The following is a 24,330-nucleotide window of genomic DNA, read 5'->3' as shown; positions in this document are numbered from 1 at the left end:
TCTCTACTGTTATGAGTTCATTTAGGTAATTCAATAGTTTGTTCACCACTCACATTTTACGTAACACTTTAACTGCATGGTTCAATATGACAATCACATGTGACTACTTAAATTACAAATAAGTAAAATTAAATTCTCTTTTTCAGTCACAGTAGTCACGTGTCAATTGCTCAGTAGTGGCAAGTGGCTATCTTATAGAACAGTGCAGACAGAAAACGTCTCTATCACTACAGAAGTTCTATTGGAGAGCGCTCAATTGGGTAGTACTTGATGGCAGGAACGGAAGGTCCAAAATGACGGAATCTGCTCTTAATGATCTTATTCCATATACATGGAAAGGGCTTTGCACAAAGTAGCAGAAAAATACAATGTAAAGTACAGGCACACTTGATGAAAGCTCACAGTATAAAGGTGTAGATAGGACATCTATTTGGTGGCAGTGAATCTTGGATGAACGATGGACAAATATTGGTAGATAAATGCAAGGTTGAGAACAGAGAGATTCTAAATAGAAAGAGTAAATGTGGAATGGTACTGTAGAGGCCTATACGGAAATTGCACTGCTAACAGTACAATTGTGTTGGGGAGCCAAATGAAGGGAGACTGAAAAGAGAAGGTAGCGTATGGGAAAGAGTCTATAGATTACCTTGATTAGAGCTGATGGATTAGGATTTTGAATAAAAGTCAAGGAGAAGCCACTGTAAGTCTATGAATCAAACAGTGGAGGTGACACTGTTGAGTTTCATGGTTGCCAAAAGGCAGTCTGATTCATCTTTGCTTCTTTCATATAAGACATCATGGTATTTGGCACATAGTAGGAACTTAACATTTGTCTGTTGAATTGAATTTCACCAGTTTTAATATTAGGCGGAAGTAATAGGGAATGTTGGAAAGAGACTGTGCAATCAGGGAATTCTGGTTTTAAACCTGGCAAATAAGTTATTTACTCTCTCAGGCACATTTTCCATGAAAAGAGAATTAGTGATCATCCCCCTGTGGACTTTAAAAGAAATTTAAAGTTGATATATGTGTTGCACCTATCACAAGTCTTATCATATAATAAATGCAGAATAAATGGCATTTTACTGAACTTATTACCTTAAATGGGCTTCCCTTGTGGCTCAGTTGGTACAGAATCTACCTGCAATGCGGAGACCTGTGTTCAATCCCTGGGTTGGGAAGATCCTCTGGAGAAGTGAAAGCCTACCCACTTCAGTATTCTGGACTACAGAATTCCATGGACTATATATATAGACCATGGGGTCACAAAGAGTTGGACACAACTGAGGGACTTTCATTTCCTTAAATACACTGTTAAAGGTTTTGAATCTGGAAAATAATCTCATGGATGGAAGAGCCTGGTGGGCCGCAGTCCATGGGGTCACTAAGAGTCGGACATGACTGAGCGACTTCACTTTCACTTCTCCCTTTCATATATTGGAGAAGGAAATGGCAACCCACTCTAGTGTTCTTGCCTGGAGAATCCAGGGACGGGGGAGCCTGGTGGGCTGCTGTCTATGGGGTCGCACAGAGTCGGACACAACTGAAGCAACTTAGCAGCAGCAGCAGCAACATATCTCTACTGATTGCAATTCAAAAATAAATGCCTCACAGTTGGATGACTGAAGCAGAAATGATATTCAGAAATAAGGAGAGTTGATATAACTAGCTGCACTGTGTTTATAGGTTCATTTAATTGTGAGTCATTAAAAGGAAATGACATATTAAAGGCTTATGTTACAGGCTGAACTGGGACTGAGCCTCCAATGTCCCCATTGAGACTATGGAATTAAACACCATGAAATGAATAGCAATTTAAGTTAAACCAGATTTTGTAACCCCCAGAAATCCATTGCTTCATTAAAGAATATTGTTGTTAGAAAAAAATATCACCCATCTTCTTAAATATTTCCTATTGGTTATATTTAAGGTTTATAGACTTACCTGTGATTTTTAAAAGCAACATTTTATATCTACTATGATAACAAAGACTATGAAGCTGCAATTGTAAAAAAATTAAATTAGGAAATCAGAGATAAATTTTAATTATAGATTATCTCAAAGTATTTAAAATTGTTATCTTCCTAGCTGTCAAAATTGATTATACATATGCTTCCTGTTTTTGGTCTTATTAATCTCTGCCTCCCATAAACAGTACTTCCTTCACGAATTCATCTTGTTTATTGTCACACTATCATCTTAACAATTAAATTTAACATAACAAAGTAGTTTGGGAAGAGAGAAATATTGAACATTCACATTTAACTGAAAAATACATCTATTTCATATTAGTGAAAGTAGAGCTGGGGGCTAATTTTTATCTCCTTAGTTGACATTTACTTTATACTGGTGTCAAATGAGAATTCTAACTCAGAAAATGGTTGCTTAAATTCAAGGATTTTGTAAACGCCTCATGAGGACAAGTCACAGAGAATAAGCCTGAGTCATATCACTCTTCCCAACCAGAACAGTGGTCAGCACATAACCTAAGTTCTTCTTATTCCTAATGGGCAGAAATAAAAGAGTTAAAATGAAGAGTCATGAGGAGTGTAGATATTGTGCTTCATCTAAACTGCATTTTGCCTAGAGAAATGCTCAGGTAGACTTACTTGTAAAGCCCTCAGATTATACCAGAGAAAGGTATTAACTGCCATTAACACCATGGACAGTGTTGATGGAAAGAAAGGAGAAGGAACTAACATTAATTGGACATTTTAGGCAGATGGTTTCATTTCATTTTTATAATCACCCTATTTACCATTTACAAGGTAAATGGTTTTAAATCTCATTTGTCAGATAACACAGCCAAATCCTAAAGAAGTGAATCAATCTGCAGTAGGTCACATAGCTTTCAAATGGCAGGGCAGGAATTCAAACTGAAATCTGATTCCAAAATTTCTGTTCTTTCAACAGATCACAATGTTCCTTCTGTGGATGACAATAGCCTTCATTACTTCAGGGAGGCAATATGTTAAATACATTCTTCTAAGGTTTCAAAAGCAGAATTTCTAGATAATTTAACTGGATACACTGATGGGTAGAGACACCAACAAAGCTTTAAGACTTATGATATAATTTTCATATCTGAATTATTTTATGTGTGTGTGTGTGTGTACAGTAGAGAATGTATGTGTGGGTATGTGTGCATGTGTGTGTATATAAGCCTGGGAGAATTTTAGGTTAGAAAGTCACATTAACCTGTTAGTTCCTGGTGTATCTAAAAAAGCATAATTAATAACCCCTTACATTATAGGTACTTTTGAACCATTTTTCTCTTTCCCTTTGAATAAACTGAGTTAGTTTGCTATAACTAACCCAATGTGGAAAGTGAGTATAGTATCATAGTATTAATATATAATACAGATAAGTTGATATATAGTATAATAAATTAATAATATTTCTTACTAATTGCTGTTATGTTTTAGGAACTAGGTTAGGTTTACACATATGATATCATTACTCCTCACTGTCATACTGCAAGGTGGTCAGAATTATTAAACCACATTTTAGTGACAAGGAACAGAAGTAGACAGCAAGGAAGCTAGGTAGTGGGGAAGTTAGGTTTGAAATCAATATCTGCTTGCCTTGAAGGCCTGCACTGTGTCCACTCTTCCAAACACTGTTGTATTGGAAGTCATGTATAAGAACAGAATTTCCATGTAGTTTGTAGAATAGAGACATAGTGGCAAACTTTTGTAGACTGGAGAAAAATTGAGTAGTTTCAAAGTATGAGGCTATTTCTGGGTGTAGTCAGTGGACTACAAGCTCCAAAGGAATAGTTTTCAAGTTACTTCTCTTCGACTCAGTATCAGAGAGAACACAATGCCAGGAGCCCTCAAATATAAGTGTTCTCTTGCCAAGGCCCTCAGATGGTTTCATATTCAAAGAGTCATTTGGAAGTGGGTTGGCAGTACATGGTGAAGAATTGGATCTTTAGCAAAAAGCTCAAGCTACCACACACCCCTGTCACCTTGCACAGAGCAACAAGTTAAGGGACAAAAGGAGAGAGAGGGATGCAGAGGGTCAGCTGTCTTATCAGCTCTGCACTGCCTACTCCAGGCCTGAGAGTATCCCAGTGTGACACTAACAAACTGAAGGACAATGGCTCCATCGCAGTCCTGTTCAGGCAATGGTCCCATGAACATTTTGCAGCTAATCGGCTGCGCTGGTCACCTGACAGTGTTAGGCTGCTACGGGAGTGCTCTGTAAACGTCATGCTGATAAGACCATTCTGAAACAGCAGGGCATTGACTAAAACACTAATGTAAGTGACCCTGTCATCTCCATATCAAATCTTTGGGTCTTCAGCTAAATGCATATTTCTATAAGGCTTTTTTTGTTTGTTTGTTTCAAAGAACCAATACATTCATATGTGTGAAACTTCTACCACCTTTTTTTTTTAATCTAAAAAGCTTATTAAAATAACTTGCAGAAAACTGTCGAGCTGGTAGTATAACCTAGTTTTGACAAAATAGTCAATACGCCGAAAATTCATTTTGCTTTTCCTCTCATCATCAACCATAAAATTTCACATTAGTTTAAATGTATTTTCCTGATCCTAGACAACACTGACAGTCTCCAACTCAACTATTTTTGTAATGGCCAAGCTAAGGGAAAAGAATTGAGTCCACCAACACTTTTCTTGTTAAAGGATGAATTTAGAAATAAGTTTCTAAACCAAACCTGCCATAGTATAGTGAAGTTATATTTGTCGGTTAGTATCTCAAAAAGTGACTATGTCATCTTTACTAACAATTTAAACTTTCTAGGAGTCATGCCAGGCTGGGCCAGATTTCCCATCTCCCAGAGAAGTTGGAATAGCTTGTTAGATTCTGGAACAAGCCTTCCTTGCAAGTCTGAGGGTAAACTCACATTGTGGGTTTGAATTTCTCTATTTGCCTGCTAATATAGCATCCATCATCTGTTTAATGTCATCTTCAGCATAGAGATTGCAAAGCTGAATTCGGAGACTTTTATTTGGTTGCCTTTACACTTGCAGTCCTCAAGCAAAAATGTATTTTAAAACAACATCCTGGTTACCTACCACCCTAAAATGGCGTATATCTTCTCCTCATACTTTATAATTGAAGCAGATATTTTTATACCAAAGCAGGCAGAGCTTTTCCATTCTATTTTGTTCAGAGGAAACATAATTAGTTCAGTTTCCATTCCAGGCTAACACTTTCAGTCAACTTTTCAATGCCACAGAATTCAGAAAACAGGAAATGATAAACATGTCAAATGAAAACCACCTCACTATCAGATTCAAGACCAAGGCCTTCGAAAGGAAGAAGCAAGCGGATTGAACCAGAAGATGTTACAGCATTTATTCCCAGTGTAACAGCATGTGCAGGTGTCAGGAGGCACTTTATGTTTCATTCTGATTGTCACGCATATAAAACCCAGGGAAAACAGAGTTCAAGGAACAGCCGTGACAATGAAGTCTGATTAAACCAATGGGAGCTTTAAGAGAATTTTTGTGTACGTGTATATGCATAAGCACGTATGCTGGGAAGAGAAAGAGATATAAAGAAAGTCGTACATACTACTTTTTTAAAAAGCACAATATTTTAAAGCTATATATTTGAATGTTTGTTTCTACTTATTATTGCTAACTTCTGCTTCCTCCCTCTAAGTGTCAAATGAATTATGAGTAAACTTCAACCAAGGACCAAGTCCAACCATGACTACATTTGATTTGGCTCACTGGACACATTTATGCCTTAACTGAGTGATATCTATATTTGCAACTTAAAAAGAGAATACAAAGGTACGATTACATATAATTTAGCCTTCTGGAAGGTTCCAAGAGAATCTTGCTACTGCATCAGGAAAGGTTTTTGGTTTTTGCCTCCCCCAAAGTAAGCCTTAACTCCAAAGCAGTTATATTACTTGCTGATCCTGTCAATATAACGAGAATTTCTATTGGATTGTGGTGATATTCCAAAAAATTTGTTCATTAAAAGCCCCGCTGAGCTCCCAGCTACTAGCCATTGTCAATTTCCAGCTGTATGGCTGAACCACTGTGGATGCCTGCCCAGTGATGTCTTCAGATATCTGTGTCCATAGTTGCTAGCTGGTCACAAGCACATCAGAGACCCCAAGTGAGAACCTTCTGTTTGGGACGCTTCCAACCAACAACCCTTGAGAAATAAGATAAATTATTATTATAAGCCACTGAGGCTTAGAGTAGTTTGTTTTGAAGAAAAAGATCATTGAAACACCGGGCAGGAGTGGAATCTGAGCTTAAAGCACTGATGGAGCTGCAGTATTTAGGAGGCAAAAAAAAAAAGATGGAGAAGTAAAATAGATAATTTCTTCAGCCGTTGTGTGAGACAGCTTTCGACAATCATAGCAAAGGGATCTTATGTAGTAAATACTTCACTGGATTCTTGAGGGGAAATGTTTATAACACACGGGTATACAATAAACTTGGAGAATCGTGTACCTGTTACAAGTTTTCAAGATCTTCAGGACTCCATATTGTGTCTGTAAGGGCTTTGCCTGGCACTAGGTAAGGAATACAGTCTCTGGGGCAGAATGATGAAATATGGAGGGGTACTAGTCATGTAGCTCTGAATGCCAGTGACCCATACCAATAAAAAGGACGTGATGTCTGAAATCTAAACAGGTAGGCAATGTATGTCGTGGGGTTTGCTAGACCATTCTACTTATTCTACTTACATGTGTTTTATGGTGCTCCTTCATGTAGGTCAACACATGAGAATTCAAAAAGGTACTTAGATTTTGGGGATCTCAACAATGACTCATACCTTGGGATGAACCCCTCCCAGTCTGGAACCTTCAGAAGGAAGGACTGCCCTTCCCTTTTTATCTCTTGGAAGTCATCCTATGCTCTGAGACACTACAGGAATTCTAGGCTATCTGACTTCCCATCATCTACTCATTGTTGTCCCAGGATTTGTACTGAGGAACCATTTATCCAGTCATCAACTGATCCATTCAGATGCAAAGAGGAAGAAGAAGAATTTGGAAAAATCCACATGAATAATTTACAAAAAGATCTATTAGGATTTGATTGTAATTAGCGATACAAGCATGTAAAAGAGAAAAAGCTAGTGAGGTCAGCCTGGTTAATGAAATGAGGGAAGAACACTACAACTAACTTCTATTGCAAAGGCTTTTTTTCTAGGTCACTTTTCTGGAGGTTGATTCCTATGGGGAAAGTGAGTGAGTGAGTGTTAGTCGCTCAGTCATGTCTGACCCTCTGCAACAACATAGACAGTAGGTAGACTGCCAGGATCCTCTCTCCATGGAATTCTCCAGGCAAGAACCCTGGAGTGGGTTGCAATTCCCTTCTCCAGGGGATCTTCCCGACCCACAGATTGAATCCTGGTCTCCCGTATTGCAGGTGGATTCTTTACCATCTATCTGAGCCGTAGGCATTTACAAATGAAAATGTCATATGGTCCAAATTTTGAAAAAAATGCAGTATATTTTCACTTGCTTCTGGAGATCTTTTTTTTTACTGAATTAAAATATTTTTTTTAATTGTATATTATAGATAACTTGTTAAACCTCAAAAATCCAGAAGATAGTTACTTATAATACTTTTATGAGTATTAAAGAAACAATGAGAAGGGAATGGGATTAGATGTTGCAGACTAACAAACTTCAATCACAAAGACTTTCTTACCATGATACCTGTATGAAGCATTATGTAATGCACAGTTTGAGTGACATCAGCTGCATGAATCAAATTGTGGTATGGATTTTTGTACTTGCTGTAACCAACTTCTAGAGCTTCTGCAAAGGCAATTAGGCAAGAAACAGGAATCTGCAGAAAGTAATAATTATGATTATATTTTGACCAAAAGAGTGGCACTAAATTAACACGAGCACAAAGATGTTGGGATGCGACACATTAGTGAGTCAGATGTGGGCAGTAGTTTCTTAAAGTTAAATGTGGATTGTTCCAAGAAAACACTTCATTAATCTGTCAGTTTTCAATGCTGATGAGAATTATAAGCCCCAAATGTTTAATTAAGATAGATGAAATAACAGTCTTAACCATATAGCAGTCTTTAAATGTTTATATCTTCTAGAGTCAAATAAGAAGGCTAGTTTTTAAAAGCATAAAATTTTCCAATTACAACTGGTAAAATCTAGTTTTTCTATCAGTAATTCAAAGAGGTTAAAATAAATGACCTCCGAGTAACTTCTAACTCTAAAAATATCATGACTCCATAGATACACACTTAGAAATCTGAATCAAATTTGTTGCTGAGATAGCTCTAAGTGAAGTTAATTAGAAGCCCTTTCAGTTTAAGAAAAGCTGCCAGAAATGGTTTATTTTGCATTTTAGGAAACTCGTATTTCTTTAAGACACAGAGTCCAATGTTTACATGAGTGTTCCACGAATAATTCAAGGTGACATTCGTATCTTGTTGCAGTGACACTATCATGGCTTTATGATACCAAGTGGAAATAAAGAAATGTCAGTGATTTGGGGAGAATAGCCATATCGTGTGGTGAACTCATCCCCACAATTCTGTGAACCCAGAAACATTTTTAGATGAATCGATTAACGAATCAATGTTTTGCATTTTCACTCTCATACAGATACCTCATTCTAAGAGCATTTCACTTTTGTTCCATGTTTCTGACCTTGAAACGGTTGATAAGATCATATCTGGTGAACAGTTCATAAATCATAAACTTCAGGCTATGTTCTCCACTTGCTTCATTCAAGGCAAATACATCAAAAGACCATTTATCAACATCCTGTAGGAAAAAAAAATATTTTAGATGGCAACATCACATGGCTTGGTTTCTTTCTATGAATTAATTTTTCTATGAAAAATTCTTAGGAAGATCAGGAATTATACATCCAGCGGGTCAGATTTTAATTCAGCACATCAGACTTTCACCAGTATCTGATAAGACAGGGACACAGTGTCTATGGATCCACAACAGTGAAGTCTATAACACTTGTTCTTCCCCTTAATCCCAAGGTTATCCAATTTAATATAATAAACTATAACCCCCTCATCCTTAGTCTCTCTCCAAATGAAAGCCATAAATCATTTTCTAAAAGTGGCCCTAATGTACAGTAGAGTTCCAGGTTATGTAGGTGATTTAACTGAGGGATAGAGGGAAGATAACCCCAATTTATCTTCCCCGCCCATACACCTACTATACCGCTTGAACGTCCACCTTTTAAGAGCTACTAATTTGGTTTAGACCTTTGGTATTTTGAGTCTTCATTTTTTTCAAGATGCAGATACTTCCTTGGTGGCTCATTGCTAAAGAATTTGCCTGGCAATGTGGGAGACACAGGTTCAATCCCTGGCCTGAGAAGATTCCACACGCTGCAGACCAGTTAAGCCTGTGCACCGTAACTACTGAGCCTGTGCTCTAGTGGCCGGAAGCGGCAACTACCGGGCCCACGTGCCACAACTCCTGAAGCCCGCGTGCTCTAGAGTCTGCGCTCTGCAGCAAGAGACGCCACTGCAATGAGAAGCCTGTGCACCACAACTGAATAGACCCCATTCTCCACAACTAGAGAAACACCTGCTCAGCAATGAGTAACCAGCACAGCCAAAAATAAGTAAATAAATAATTTTGTTTTAAATATGCAGGTGCTCTAGAGATGACAGAATACTGTTTCTAGGTAGAGTAATAGCACCTTACTCCTCACTCTAACCTTGGCTGATTCATCTTTACTTTTTTACTAGGGTCAGATGGTGAGATAAAGGAAGTGGGCGTCTTCACTGGGGAGGAGGATAGCGTTTTTGGCATTTCAGGCAATTCCCCAGGAAAGTGATCAGGCCTGTAGTGAAACAGGTACCCTATGAATGTACCCCCTATTTGTGGGAAAGAGGGCAATGAGCAAGTATATCAAACCACTCCAGCTACATTAACAATATTGATTCAGGTAATTCCAGGCAAAAACCTTGCAGAGAAGTCCATAAATGGACTTGCAGCAAGTGTTATCAGTACATTGGGCTTCCCTGGTGGTACAGAGGTCAAAGCTTAAAGATGTATTAAGATAAAGTTTGAGTTTGCAATCATAAATCACTGAAACTTAGAAATCTACAGAAATACAGCAGAATCAGAGTTCTAATGATTATCAGAAATTATTAGCAAAGAAGGTCTAGTGTTTGCACACACAGAATGGGTTTAGTATTGAACAGTAAGTAGATAACCTTAAACTTGTATATTAATTTCAAATTTAAAAAGGCCCTGTGTTAGAACTTTTCATTTAGCATATTTCAGAGATAACAATACATAATGTAATAAGCTGTAAATCTGATAAACAGTATTCAAGCCATCTTTTAAAACTCTTTCTTTTGACAAACAGTAACAATAACTCCAAATGTAGTTTTAATCATTTGGGAACACCAAGGAAATATTTTTTGGCTTGCTTGTGTACCTTTGTTAAATTCTTTGCATTTGGCCTTAATTTGAACCCAAAATACTTGCTTGATCTGTTTGTAAATTTAAAATCTCTCAGAGTTCTGTTAGAAGTCATTTTGCCATTAATAAAGCTCAAAGGAGACCAACAAATCTCTTACTAAATTCCAAAGCTAACACAGAGGAATCAGTTCAGACTGTTACAAAGCTGCTGTTTACAGTTCCTGCTAGGGGTTTCCAACTGAGTGAAAGGTTAATTCTCCATTTGGGGGCATTTTTTAAAAATCAACAATGATAATTTATATCTGTAAACTTCTGCAGATGCTTGGCTTTTACTTTGTCAGCCTGAGAACAATCAAGGCAAGGAGGTAGCTCAGGAAATTAGAATTATTAACACATTCTTAGTGATAATTCTCCACAACCTGTTAGTTCATGTCTCCTCTATACTACATTTTTGAAATCTGCTTGCATTCTCTCATACCAAAATATTCTGTTAGTTGGTTTCTATAAAAATAAAAGTAAGTGATTTTCTTGCCTACAGTTGAGGAAATAATGAGGAAATAAAAATCTTTTAAGAGCTAAGGAATAATTCATATCCAATAATATGACATTTCAGTTATATACTTGTCTCTATTATAATTTTAGAAACATGAATATAAAAAAGCTTCTGAGAAAAACAAATTGCTTTTTTAAATGAATAAGATTGAAATCTAATATGCAGCAGAGAAAAAACAAATGCAGAGAAAAAAACAAAGGAGATGCAACGGGGATGCTTAAAAGGGAACAGAGGAACAAAAGAAATCAATATAAATGTAAACTAGGAAAGGGATTTAATATATCAAAAATAAAGTAACTTGGTATATTCTGTTGCTGGTATTCTTTAAATTTTTGGTTAATACAGGAAACTACCATAAAGCTATCAGAGGAGACAAAGTTGAATTTCTTACCCAAATTAAGCAACAGAATGAAATAGGGAGTGTAGGGTGACAAGCCTACAAAATGCCTCTTTATTAATATAGTCTAGGAACAGTGTTCACATACACACACACACAAAGTGGGCACAAGGGAGCCCAAAACTTTTACCACATCAGATTTTCAACTCTAGTTATTTCTAACACGTGTAATACTGCAATTGGGCCTCAGACTAGGGCAACCACAGGGAAAGTCAGAGACAAAAGAGATAAATTTCTTTTTTGTTTACTTTTTAATTTTATCTTCCTTTTTATATTTTCTCAGACCTAAAATTCTAGACAATTTTGTTCAATATAAGTTTTGTCCTTTAATTATATTTGACTGAAATGTCTTTTCATTGATAATGCATTCATTTCATAATATATAGTAGCAAAATAAGTGTATTCTGACAAATGCTGGTGCCATCTCAAAGTTGAATACAAGATCCACCTAAATAAAGCATAAAGCATAAAAAAGACATCACACACATACATGTATTTATACATGTATATTACAGTTGTTAGTGATAAACATCTATATGTATTGATACAGCTGTTAAACATTAACAAACTGATCCTCATTTAAATCAACAAGTTATGACTTGAAACATATGACATTTGTAAACAGTTAAAATAATTTTTTTATATTCTGATATGCAAGCTACATCAAAAACCTATTCTCATTTTCTTCCCATCATTTTAAAGAGACTAGAAAAAATGACTGATAAACTAAGATAATTGAAATTTTTTACCTTTAATGTTACTATGACAGCTTCTGGATATGCCAAGCCAACCATGTGATAGGATTTTCTGTACATTCTGAAAAAGAAAAATAAGTGTATATATAAAAATCATTTACTCAAAGTTTTTAACTATTTCTTAAAAAAAAAGAAATAATTACCTTTGACTTGTTGACCTTGTATCATTAGATACAGATTCTCTTTCTGGCAATAGTGATAATTATTGCCATCATCTATTACATGTTTACAATAGATTCAAACAGTATTTTGTTTACTCAAAACCACATATAGAGTCAATATGGTTTTAAGTTCTATGTAAAGAGATCTTTTCCTAAACGTCATCTTATTAAAAAAAAGACTGTCGTTTGCATGTGCAGCAATACCTTTTATCATACCATCACATTCAACACAGCAGAGCAGCCTTGCTTTGTGTCCTTCTGTGTTATAAAATTTTCAGTCTGGAAGCTGAATGTCACTGAAATAGTCCTTTATAGGTTTTCTTTCTTTTATCACAAAATGAAAACTATAGAAGGGTATATGTAGCATCCTCAGAATTTACACAGCTTACTTTTTTCGTTTTAGTTAAGAATGTTGGGAGAAACCATATTGAAAAAAATTGCTTGAGTTTGTTCAAACTGTCTTTTAATATTATTTAATAAAGATTATCCAGAAAGGATATTTTTATTTTTATAAGAGCAACAATAAAAATATTTTTATTAATCAGTAATTTGTTGGTTCCATTTTCCAACAGAAAACCAAGATGACTTAAATAAATATAAGAAACTCTTCCACTGATTTGTGCAAAAGTAGAATCAACATGATACGCTAATGTATAGAAATAGCAATAGGTTTTTAACCAGGACTGAAAGAAACATGTTTCCTCCACAAAGTCCTGTGAAAACATGGAATAATCACGTCCCTTAATTTTTACATTGTCAGCTCACAAGCAAGTTTCATTTCTAGTTTATACTATAGTAACTTCTCCCTACAAGATGCCTGAACAAAGCCATAATTTAATGACTATATCATTATATTGGGGGTCAATATAAGAAATATAAGAATATAAGAAAACATTCTGCATCTTTTATAAAATCAGTAAGGGAAATACTAACCCTTTTGACTCAATGTATCTTATGTTAAAAATTCATAAGACATTACTCAGTTCCTATGTAAATGCTACCTTTTTTTAAGATAATAAAAACCAAATAATTTTTCATGTTTTCCTTTTTAATCTTCACTTCTCAAATGCTCAGAATTAAAATATTGTGTTTACTTACATAGATATTAGGCTTTCTTGATAAACTATCTTGCCATTTTATTACAGAGACCTTGTTACTTTATTTCCATGTTCCCACTTTAAAATTCACATTCAAAAAACTAAGATCATGGCATCTGGTTTCACTACTTCATGGTAAATAGATGGGGAAACAATGGAAACAGTGACAGACTTTATTTTCTTGGGCTTCAAAATTACTGCAGATGGCAACTGCAGCCATGAAATTGAAAAAAAAAAAAATTTGCTCCTTGAAAGAAAAGCTATAAAAAACCTAGACAGCATATTAAAAAGCAAAGACATTACTTTGCCAACAAAGGTCCCCACAGACAAAGCTATGGTTTTTCCAGTAGTTATATATGGATCTGAGAGTTGGATCATGAAGAAGGTACCAAAGAATTGATGTTTTTGAACTGTGGTGTTGGAGAAGACTCTTGAGAGTCCCTTGGACAGCAAGGAGATCCAACAAGTTAATCCTAAAGGAAATCAGTCTTGAATATTCATTGGAAGGACTGAAACTGAAGCTCCAGTACTTTGGCCACATGATACAAAGAGCCAACTCCTTGGAAAAGACCCTGAGGCTGGGAAAGATTGAAGGCAGGAGGAGAAGGGGATGACAGAGGACAAGATGGTTGGTTGGCATCACTGACTCAATGTACATGAGTTTGAGCAAGCTCTGAGAGAGGATGAAGAATAGGAAAGCCTGGCATGCTATAGTCCATGGAGTCACAAAGAATTGGATACTACTGAGCTACTGAAAATAACAATTTAGTTTTTGTCTTAAATAACCTTAAATAATTTTTAGATGTGGCAAAGTTATAATAAAAAAAATTATCCTTATCCTCTATATCAGTTGGAAGATTTCAGAGCAGCCTATCAGAAAAAAAAACTATTATTTGCACCACTCAGATAGGTGGAGAACTTGCAGAACAAGTTAATCTTGCAGAACAAGGAAACAATTTAATCACAATATAAAAGGCCCAGGCAAAAAGGAACTAAAGAGCTTTTTGATAAAAGTGAAAGAGGAGAGTGAAAAAGCTGGCTTAAAACTCAGCATTCAAAAAACGAAGATCATGGCATCCAGTCCCACCTCTTCATGGCAAATAGAGGGGGAAACAATGGAAATAGTGAGAGACTTCATTTTCTGGGGCTCCAAAATCGGTGCAGATGGTGACTGCAACAATTAAATTAAAAGACACTTGCTCCTTGGAAGAAAAGCTCTGACCAACCTAGAGAGCATATTCTAAAGCAGAGACATTACTTTGCCGACTAAGGTCCATCTAGTCAAGGCTATGGTTTTTCCAGTGGTCACGTATGGATGTGAGAGTTGGACCATAAAGAAAGCTGAGTGCCAAAGAATTGATTCTTTTTTTTTTTTTTTTTTTTTTTACCATGGTATTGGAGAAGGCTCTTAAGAGTCCCTTGGACTGCAAGGAGATCAAGCCAGTGCATCCTAAAGGCAATCAGTCCTAAATATTCATTGGAAGGACTGATGCTGAAGCTGAAGCTCCAATATTTTAGCCACCTGATGCAAAGAACTGACTCACTGGAAAAGACCCTGATGCTGGGAAAGATTGAAGGCAGGAGGAGAAAGGGACAACATAGGATGAGATGGTTGGATGGTATCACCGACTCGATGGACATTTGTTTGAGCAAACTCTGGGAGTTGGTGATGGACAGGGAAGCCTGGTGTACTGCAGTCTATGGGGTGGCAAAGAGTCAGACACAACTGAGCTACTGAACTGAACTGAAAAGGCCCAGAAAATGATATTTAGTTTTGTTGTTTTTTGAAGAAACAAATGGCTTTTTCTATTTTTTTGAATCATTACTAAAAATTGGAGGTACAGGGGTAATGGAGATAAGTGGTCAGGAATAAGAAACTTTAAAAATTAAGTAACTTCAAATCTGTGTAACTTCATGGCACCAAAGGCAGTATTATGTAGCAAAGAGAACACACAATTTGGATCTTGGATCACAGGTTAACCAATTACTAGCTGTGTGACCTCTGGAAAGCTAATGCCAGTTATCTGTAAAATACAGATAGTCATACACTTTTTATGAAGATAAATGATATAAATACCTAATGTAACATTATTATAAGTACTCAGTATAAGAAAGCTGTTATTATTTTTTAAATGCTTGTTTATTTATTTTTGGCTGTTCTGAGTCTTCATTGCTATGCTCAGGCTTTCTCCAGTTGCAGTGACCAGGAACTACTCTTTAGCAGCTCCTGATCACTGTGACTAGAAAAGTTGCAGTGTGCCAGTTTCTCATTGTGGTGGCTTCTCTTGTTAGGGGAAATTGACTCTAGGGTGCATGGGTTCAGTAATTCTGGCCCATGGCCTTAGTTTCCCCTAGGCATGTGGGATCTTTCCAGAGCAGGGATCATACCACTGTCTTTTGCATTGGCAGAAGGATTCTCAAACACTGGAGTAGCAGGGAAGTCCCAGAAAGTCATTATTCTTAATATCAACATTACTGTTCTCATTATTCTGCAGCCAATACCATTGGCTCCAATTCTGGCATTCTTCAAGGCTCTTTGGGTTCAGTGAGAACTCTAATGTTTCTTAGACTTGGAGCAAGTTTGAGAAATGAATATCCCTGTATATTCTCATTAAATATAAAGAAAGAGAAGGAAGGGGATTACTCTTCTAAGGAGAAGGAGAAACCACTTCATTATCATTTTCTAACTCTATACTTGGGAACAGTGTATTAGGATGAAAACTTAGAAAATTAGCATGGAAGAGTAGGATGACTCATTCTGGAGAATGAATGTGGGAGAAAACTTAACACAGTGGTCTCACATATGAGTAAATAGTCAATATATTACAAGTTGCTGAAAAAGAACAATGAATTTTCTGTTCTCCTGTAAGTGGTAAAAGTTCAACTGGAAATAGGGACGATTATTTTTGGAAGGTTTTATATTACAGTTGCAAAATATAATTCAAAAACTTAAAAAAGAACTATCATATACCAGACGTGGTGGACAAGAGACTATTCAGTGGAGAATAAGAAAACTATGTGCTGCTTTCACAGGGTTTATTTAGTGGTGAAGAGGGACAATAAATAAGAAATAATACCTGAGTAAAAACAGCACTAAATGCTATGAGGTAAATCACTCACTTGTTGGGATAGAGAAAGTGATGAAAAGTATACAGAGTAACCAGGAAAGGCCTTTGGAAAGATAGAAATGGCTAGTCAGAGTGAAGTTTGGGGAAAATCATTTCTGATAGAGGAAAGAGCAGAATTACTGGTCCCAAGGGAAGAAAGTTCAGTTCAGTCATTCAGTCATGTCTGACTTTTTGTGACCCCATGGACTGCAGCACACCAAGCTTCCCTGCCCATCACCAACTCCCGAAGCTTGCTCAAACTCATATCCATCAAGTCAGCCATGCCATCAAACATCTTATCCTCTGTCATCCCCTTCTCCTCCTGCCTTCAATCTTTCCCAGCATCAGGGTCTTTTCCAATGAGTCAGTTCTTTGCATCAGGTGGCCAAAGTATTGGATATTCATGGAGTTGAAATCACACTAGTATAGATATTCAGTAAAGGGTGATAGTAGCATTAGATGAGTCTAGAAGGTAAGGAGGCCTAGTCATGCAGGCTGTGATACAGAAGTTGCCTTTAATATGTTTGATACAGGATACAGGATGCTTGGGGCCGGTGCATGGGGATGATCCAGAGAGATGATATGGGGTGGGAGGTGGGAGGGGGGTTCAGGATTGGGAACTCATGTACACCCATGGCGGATTCATGTCAATATATGGCAAAACCAATATAGTATTGTAAAGTAAAATAAAGTAAAAATAAAAATTTAAAAAAAAAAAAAACAGGTGAAGTGGTACATCCAGTGAAATGGCAAAGGCAATTAGATAATTTAAAGCTTAAGAATGACAGGACTGAATTTATATTTTAAAGGTCACTGTGGAAAGTGGCTTGCTTAGAGAAGGCAAGTGCAGAAGAGGGGAGCCTAGTTGACAATTATTGTCATATTTCAGATGGCAGGTGATAAAGGCTTAGATTGGGGTTTCTGGAGAGGAGATGAGAAAGTGAGTAGGTTTGGGGTACACTGCTGTAAGCAAATTGCTTGGACTTGCTGAGGGGTTGATTCTTGGAAGGGGCTACTTGAGAGAAGACTCAGAAGCCTTTCTAACTTTCAAGATTGAAGATGATTATTTTTGAAAATTCTAGATAAACATATCCTTTTGTTTACATATTTACTAATGGAAATTCAAAAGTAATAGAAATATTTCATTTCTATGTGTTTTAGTACTTTGATTTCTTTAAGACTACTTACTAATTTAGTTACCTTAAGTACATTTTGATATTTCTGTGTAGCAAATGAAAAAATGGAAAGTTTCACATATAAATATATTTCACAGAATTTGTTTTGATTTTCTACTTAATGAGAATGGGAATTTAGTTGGTTTATTTTTATAATTTTATTTTTCAGTTTGCCAAATTCTATATTTTCTTAAACTAAAAGGCAAAATATAGATTCCTTCTTTAAAGCAAACATATACTCTTTTATCTCTGATTCTTTCACTGAGTTTCTGAACTACTATTTAGATGTTTTCAAACTGATATTAAGAAAAATCAACTGTCATACACTTACCTAACTTGTTTAAAAAAATAGGAATATTATTCTAAAAATTATTTCTCTCCAGCCCTACCTGTCTGTTTCAGATTTCAGGTCCTACTTGGCAGAGTTGGGAGCAGTTTATGCACTAGGTGTTGGAGGTGTCATCTCACCTAACTAATCAGCTCATTATACTTATTATGAAGGTTCTTCATCAAAAGCAATTAGATATGGTTAAAAAATACACAAAGTAATTTGAATAATAATAATTTGGGTAATAAAGGCATAAATCAAGATCCTAGATGCTTTGTTTCTTATGGTTATTATACATCTTTAAATCACATCAAGTCCTTCTTGCGATACTTGTCATTTAGATTTTTACAAACCCAAGAGGGCTTCTTATTGTTCCTTTAGCATAGGGAGATGAAAGTTTAGGAGGTTTATTAGAGGTAATGACTAGAGATGTCTGAAGATAAAATATAATGTGGTCTCCTTTAAATTTAATTTTAAATACATTGATAAAAATTTTCTCTGTTCCTTGATTTTGCTTTGATAACACTAAAATAAACTTTTTTATTTATAACTTAATGTATAATTGTTTTTAAGTCTAAGTAAGTTTAAGCCTAAGTAACTTTTAAGAACTAGTTCTCGACATTGTCAGATATAAGATGTTTATTTCAAGTCTTTTTATAGTTTTAGTTCTGAAACATCTTATTTCCAGAGAGAAAAATAAGCTATGTTATTAAGGGCTAAATAATATAAAATCCTGTCATATTAACATGTATTTCACATTAGAAACTCTAGTGATTTGACTTGCTGCTTCTAAGGGCCATCAAGTGACAGAAATGCTTCAGTGACAGAAAAGTTAAAAAGCTCTTCAGGGAGATTGGACATGAGAGAGCTTTACCCCAAGGTCATAAGAGGATGGCCTTTTCACTTAAGTGTGGAGAAAGGCCTGCTTGATTTTGTTATGTAATATAGAACTTATTTTATCAGGCGCTACATTTTATTTGGGTAATGTTAGGTTTATAGCATATGAATGTATTATAATTATTTTTAAACAGTTATTCATAAAAATTCATTTGATTATGGCCGTTAAAAATCTATACTTTATTTAAGTCTTTATATTAATTTAAAATAAATAAAAATAAATCCAGGACAAGATATTTTTTGTTATAGGGTAAATTCCCTCATAAAGTCCTAAATCTTCTTATTCCAGGTATACTTATGATTATAGTTTTCCTCAATAAGTAAACTATAGGACTCTCATAATATTGATTATTAAGTATATCTGCTGCCTTTTGTCTTAATATACCAACAAGTTCACTTACCTTTCCACAAAAATCCCTGCTTGAACAACATGCACAATGCTCCGAAATCTTGGTTTTTCTTCAGATCTCTTTTTCATCATCCCCATTTTCCGTGTAAAGGTAGAAGCCAACCAGTCCCGGACTTCTGATGGGACGGAATCTGACTGAATGTCACTGAGCTCATCATCGGTATCCAGCAGTCTCCTACAAAAAATTTATAGTGATTAAACCCATTTATGATAAAACTCTCCAGAAAGCAGGCATAGAAGGAACATACCCCAACATAATAAAAGCCATATATGACAAATCCACAGCAAACATTATCCTTAATGGTGAAAAATTGAAAGCATTTTCTCTAAAATCAGGAACAAGATGAGGGTGTCCACTCTCATCACTACTATTCAACATAGTTTTGGAAGTCTTAGCCACAGCAATCAGAAGAAAAAGAAAAAAGAGGAATCCAGATTGGAAAAGAAGAAGTAAAACTCTCACTGTTTGCAAATGACATGATCCTCTACACAGAAAACCCTAAAGATACCACCAGAAAATTACTAGAGCTAATCAATGAATATAGTAAAGTTGCAAGATATAAAGTTAATACACAGAAATCCCTTGCATTCCTATACACTAACAATGAAAAACAGAAAGAGAAATTGAGGAAACAATCCCATTCATCATTGCAATGAAAATAATAAAATACTTAGGGATAAATTTACCTAAAAAAAGACATATGTATGGAAAACTGATGAAAGAAATCAAAGATGACACAAATAGATGGAGAAATATACCATGTTCATGGATTAGAAGACTCAATATTGTAAAAATGAATATACTACTCAAAGCAATCTATAGATTCAATGCAATCCCCATCAAGCTACCAGTGGTATTTTTCACAGAACTAGAACAAATAATTTCAAAATTTGTATGGAAACACAAGAAACCTTGAATAGCCAAAGCAATCTTGGGAAAGAAGAATGGAGGAATCAACCTTCCTGACTTCAGACTATACTATAAAGCTACAGTCATCGCAGACATATAGATCAATGAAACAAAATAGAAAGTCCAGAGATAAATCCATGCACCTATGGACACCTTATCTTTGACAAAAGAAGCAAACATATACAATGAAGAAAAGACAATCTCTGTAACAAGTGGTACTGGGAAAACTGGTCAACCATATGTAAAAGAATGAAACTAGAACATTTTCTAATACCATACACAAAAATAAACTCAAAATTGATTAAAGATCTAAATGTAATACCAGGAACTATAACACTCTTAGAGGAAAACATAGGCAGAACACTCTGTAACATAAATTCAGAAATATCCTCTATGACCCACCTCCCAAAGTAATGGAAATAAAAACAAAAATAAACAAATGGGACCTAATTAAACTTAAAAGCTTTTGCACAATGAAGGAAAATATAAGCAAGGTGAAAAGGCAGCCCTCAGAATGGAAGAAAATAATAGCAAATGAAACAGCTGACAAAGAATTACATTCCAAAATATACAAGCAGCTCATGCACCTCAATACCAGGAAAAAGAACAACCCAATCTAAAAGTGGGCCAAAGAGCAAAACAGACCTTTCTCCAAGAAGACATACAGATGGCTAATAAACACATGAAAAGATGCTCAACATCACTCATTATTCCGTTCAGTTCATTTCAGTCGCTCAGTCGTGTCCGACTCTTTGCGACCCCATGAACTGCAGCACGCCAGGCCTCCCTGTCCATCACCAACTCCCAGAGATCACTCAGATTCATGTCCATCGAGTCAGTGATGCCATCCAGCCATCTCATCTTCTGTCGTCCCCTTCTCCTCTTGCCCCCAATCCCTCCCAGCATCAGAGTCTTTTCCAATGAGTCAACTCTTCGCATGAGGTGGCCAAAGTACTGGAGTTGCAGCTTTAGCATCATTCCTTCCAAAGAAATCCCAGGGCTGATCTCCTTCAGAATGGACTGGTTGGATCTCCTTGCAGTCCAAGGGACTCTCAAGAGTCTTCTCCAACACCACAGTTCAAAAGCATCAATTCTTTGGCGCTCAGCCTTCTTCACAGTCGAACTCTCACATCCATACAGGACTACTGGAAAAACCATAGCCTTGACTAGATGGACCTTAGTTGGCAAAGTAATGTCTCTGCTTTTCAATATGTTGTCTAGGTTGGTCATAACTTTTCTTCCAAGGAATAAGCGTCTTTAAATTTCATGGCTGCAGTCACCACCTGCAGTGATTTTGGAGCCCCCAAAAATAAAGTCTGACACTGTTTCCACTGTTTCCCCATCTATTTGCCATGAAGTAATGGGACCAGATGCCATGATCTTCGTTTTCTGAATGTTGAGAAATGCAAATCAAAGCCACAAAGAAATATCATCTCACTCAGGTCAGAATGACTGCCCTCAAAAAGTCTTCAGACAGTACATGCTGGAGAAGGCGTGGAGAAAAGGGAGCCCTCTGACACTGTTCATGGGAATGGAAACAGTGCACAGCCACTCTGGAGGACAGTGTGGAGATCCCTTAAACACTGGTGCTAGAGCTGCCTTATGCCCCAGCAATCCTGCTGGCCATACACACTGAGGAAACCAGAACTGAAAGAGACACGGTACCCCAGTGTTCACCGCAGCACTGTTTACAATAGCTAGGACTTGGGAGCCACCTAGATGTCCATCAGCAGATGAATGGATAAGGAAGTGGTGGTACATTTACACAATGGAATATTACTCAGCTATAAAAAGGAATGCATTTGAGTCAGTTCTAATGAGGTGGATGAAACTGGAGACTATTATACAAAGTGAAGTAAGTCAGAAAGAGAAACACAAATACGGGATATTAACACATATATATGGAATTTAGAAAGGCAGTAATGATGACCCTCTTCACAAGGCAACAAAAGAGAGACAGATGTAATGAACAGAATTTTTGACTCTGTGGGAGACGGCGAGGGTGGGATGATTTGACAGAATAGCATTGAAACATGTATATTACCATATGTAAAATAGATAACCAGTGCAAGTTTAATGCACGAAACAGGGCACTGCTCTGGGAAAGCCGATGCTCTGGGAAAACCCAGAGGGATGGGTTGGGGAAGGAGGTGGGAGGGGTGTTTAGAATGGGGAGACACATGTGTACCTGTGGCTGTTTCATGTCACTGTATGTCAAAAACAATCACAATATTGTAGAGTAATTATCCTCCAATTAAAATTAATTAGCAAAAAATGTATAGTGATTAAACTTCAGGGAAAAGGGAAGAAAAACTAATAACAAAGCAAGCAGAGAAATAGGATTTGAAGTATAGCAAGTCACTCTCTGATCATCTTTTGATATGAGCTATATCAAAAAATCACTAGGTTAATATTTGGAAAGCTCTGAGTTTCTCAAATAGGTCATCTTTTGAAGGCAAAAACTAATGGACACGAACAGTTGAGAATCTTCCCAAACATTTAAGTACAGTGACATCAGTCTGGAGATACTGATTATTAATATCATCAATATATTATTCCAATAATGAATAAAACTAAGATAAAACAGGGAAGGGGCTTCCCTGGTGGCTCAGCGGCAAAGAATTTGCCTGCCGATGCAGAAGACGTGGGTTTGATCCCTGATCCAGGAAGATCCCTGATCCAGGAAGATCCCTGGAGAAGGAAATGGAACCCATGCCAGTACTCTTGCCTGGGAAATCCCATGGACAGAGGAGCCGGGCGGGCTACAATCCATGGGGTCACAAAGAGTTTGACAGTACTTAGTGACTAAACAATAAAATAAGATAAGGAAGAGAGTTCATAAGCGGATGTCTATTAAAGGATATATTGGATGGAAAGAAAAAGGGGAATTGAAGTTATAAAAATTGTCTTCTATTTAATAAGTGTGTGTATACTGAGCACAGAAAGTACACACTATTTGTATAGTCCTTGGAGTTTATAGAAGTCATTCACATGTGCTATTTTATTTGATTTGTATCCCTAAATTTTGGGAAAATAATAACTTACTCTATAGATATTCATTCTGTTATCAACAGCACAGATGAGAAAGTGAAAAAAAGGAAAGATGAAAACAAATAGAAAAGCTCATTTTAGGTGACCTAGACAGTGCCAAGTGGAAAAGTTAGAGCAAATGCTATCTGTCTTTAGGGTGCAGATCTGATGGGCTTAGAACTGCTGGCTGAGAAAACCAGCTGTGCGAGGGGGAAATGACCAGGAGCTGAAAGTACTGCCCTGCCACTCTCCAATATAAGCCCCAGATAGACAGCGTTGACGGCACTGGCCTGTAATAATAACTGCAATAAGGCAGCTCCAGTGATCCAGAACTTCCTAAGGGTCTGAACTGGCAAAATAGTGTGAAAGGCTTAACACAAAATATGCAGAGACTTTAGAGAGCAATTGAACTTTGCCTCCAGGAAGAACAGAGGCTAGCTCTGTCTGTTGTTTGACTGTTGTTTCCTTGTGGGTGCACCAATTTAATAACTCAGAGCTATTTTTGGCACACTTTAGCTTTGACCTTTGGGTTCCATTTGCTTTGGTAGATTTCTTTTTTTACAGAATGAGGCCTAAGGATTATGAGCCGATGGAGGGAAGGTAGCCAGAGCTGAAAGCGTGTGCTAAAGCCTCCAGAACAAGCCACATATCATCTCTAGAGAGCAGGGATCAAGGAAAGGGCACAAAAGCAGGAAGTTCATCGAAAGCACCCAAAACTACCAAAAGGAGGCTCAAAAGATAATATGACTTCCTGTATGTTCCACTGGATTTTACAAATGTTTGGATGACAGTCCTTTGCCAATATTTATTTTTCAAAGTATTAAAAAATTATGAATGCATTTATGAAATACCTTATGAAAAAATATACACAATTTAAGTGCAGGAGGTATAAAATTACATGTACACACATAAAGATAAAAAAGACATAGTTAGAAGTTAATATTAATACTTACTCTAAATCATATTTAATTCTCATTTGGCTCTTACATCTGGATGATTTTGATTTATACCTAAGACATGGACATTGTAATTTAAAGCAAATTGTTTTTTTCCTCCCTTTGTTCATTTAAAATTAGATTCCTCAGTTAATCGCAGCAAGACATTCCACTACACAGTTTGAAAATTTCAGGG

General features: G+C 36.4%; 1 protein-coding gene across 1 annotated transcript in view; it reads right to left on the bottom strand.

Moving 5' to 3' along the window:
* PDE1A (phosphodiesterase 1A) overlaps positions 1–24,330 on the bottom strand; it is a 294,992-nt gene that overhangs the window by 77,813 nt on the left and 192,849 nt on the right. The window contains exons 3-6 of the mRNA XM_069577054.1: positions 19,252–19,434; positions 12,080–12,146; positions 8,629–8,745; positions 7,658–7,798 (exon numbers count right to left, since the gene is read on the bottom strand). Of these exons, the coding sequence (XP_069433155.1) occupies positions 7,658–7,798; positions 8,629–8,745; positions 12,080–12,146; positions 19,252–19,434 (508 nt within the window). The remainder of the gene's footprint in view (positions 1–7,657; positions 7,799–8,628; positions 8,746–12,079; positions 12,147–19,251; positions 19,435–24,330) is intronic.

This window comes from Ovis canadensis, chromosome 2, assembly GCF_042477335.2.
Source record: "Ovis canadensis isolate MfBH-ARS-UI-01 breed Bighorn chromosome 2, ARS-UI_OviCan_v2, whole genome shotgun sequence".
In the NCBI taxonomy this organism is placed as follows: Eukaryota; Metazoa; Chordata; class Mammalia; order Artiodactyla; family Bovidae; genus Ovis; species Ovis canadensis.
This window is presented reverse-complemented; position numbering and strand designations above follow the sequence as displayed.